General features: G+C 58.3%; 1 protein-coding gene across 1 annotated transcript in view; it reads right to left on the bottom strand.

Moving 5' to 3' along the window:
• E2F2 (E2F transcription factor 2) overlaps positions 1–1,344 on the bottom strand; it is a gene marked incomplete at its 5' end in the record, with an annotated part of 17,061 nt that extends 15,717 nt beyond the window's left edge. The window contains one exon of the mRNA XM_005875219.2: positions 1,177–1,344. Coding sequence (XP_005875281.2) covers positions 1,177–1,344 — 168 coding nt within the window. The remainder of the gene's footprint in view (positions 1–1,176) is intronic.

The following is a 1,344-nucleotide window of genomic DNA, read 5'->3' as shown; positions in this document are numbered from 1 at the left end:
CAACCATAAAATTATTTTCGTTGCTACTTCATAACTGTAATGTTGCTACTGTTATGAATTGTCATGTAAATATCTGATATGCAGGATGGTCTTAGGCGACCCCTGTGAAAGGGTCGTTCGACCGCCAAAGGGGTCGCGACCCACAGGTTGAGAACCGCTGCTCTAGGGCATGGCCTGACCCCTGTACCTGACCGTATTCACCACTCACAGCTAAGCCAACCCACAACACCCACTCCCTGGGGCCTGCTTCCAAAACCCAGGACCTGGAGCTGGAAGTGGCCTGAGATGAGTTAGCACACACACATATTCCAGAAAATGAAACTGAAGCCCAGGCTGGGGCTAGGACTTGTCCAAGGACACACAGTGAATTAGTGGCAGTTAAAACCAGAAACCAGGCTCTCCAAGTCCCCCCACCCCCCTCGCATTCCCCTTGGGCTTTTCCCACTCCACCCTCACCCGATGGTTGTTTAGATTCTCATGGACTCCATCCAGGGATTCCACTCCCACAAAACACATCCTGTGGCTCATGCCACCTCACTTTGGGCCCTCCCTGGCAGCAGGCTTGGGGGCTCGAGGAGGGAAGAGTCAATCTGAACAGGGAGCTGCCCCCAACTTGCACCTGCTACTGGCTGTCTGGGAGGGAAAACTGGGCCTGGGGGAGCACCCAGGGTAGATAAGGGGGAGGGAGTTGGCTGGGGGGGAAGTTTGGATTCTCTCCAAGCCATACTGGGCCTGAGAGACCCCCCCCCCCACACACACACACACACTTAAAGTCCCTACAGCATCCGCAGGCCTAGCTCTGTGCCAGCACAACAGCAGGTGCCCAGTACTGGTTTCTGGGCCCAACAATGAATGAAGAAGAATGAATGAATGACGCACAGCTGGCTCCCTGGACTTCCCCAAGGTCACAGGGTGCACTGGGGATGGTGGGTTGGGTCTCCACACTCCCAGTCGTGCTCATTCCACTCCATTCGGTGGATGAGGTTTTTTCACCCCACGCCTGAAAATGAAGGGCTCTTCTCCAGGGGGGTCCTGGATGGTTCTGGAATCTGAAAGCTCCCCTTCTCCCTCCCAGACTCAACCAGCTTCACTCACACTGGGCCCCAGGCGCCCCTCCCTCCTTTCCCACACCCGGAAAGCACAGCGGGGAGAGGTGCACGGGGTCCCCAGAATTACCGGCAGCCGGCCAGCCGGCACGCATCGCACAGCTTGGCCCTCTGGTCCGTGGGGGGTGGCGTCCAGGCAGGTGCCGGGCACCGTAGCGGGGGGCACAGTCTGCGGGTACAGCGAGGTGTAGTAGGCGGTGGTGACCGGGCAGAGCTGGGGGCTGCCGAGGCCAGGCGG

Source organism: Myotis brandtii, unplaced genomic scaffold (genome assembly GCF_000412655.1).
Source record: "Myotis brandtii unplaced genomic scaffold, ASM41265v1 scaffold456, whole genome shotgun sequence".
Taxonomy (NCBI): domain Eukaryota; kingdom Metazoa; phylum Chordata; class Mammalia; order Chiroptera; family Vespertilionidae; genus Myotis; species Myotis brandtii.
The sequence above is the reverse complement of the archived record's forward strand: the minus strand, read 5'-3'. Positions and strand labels throughout refer to the sequence as shown.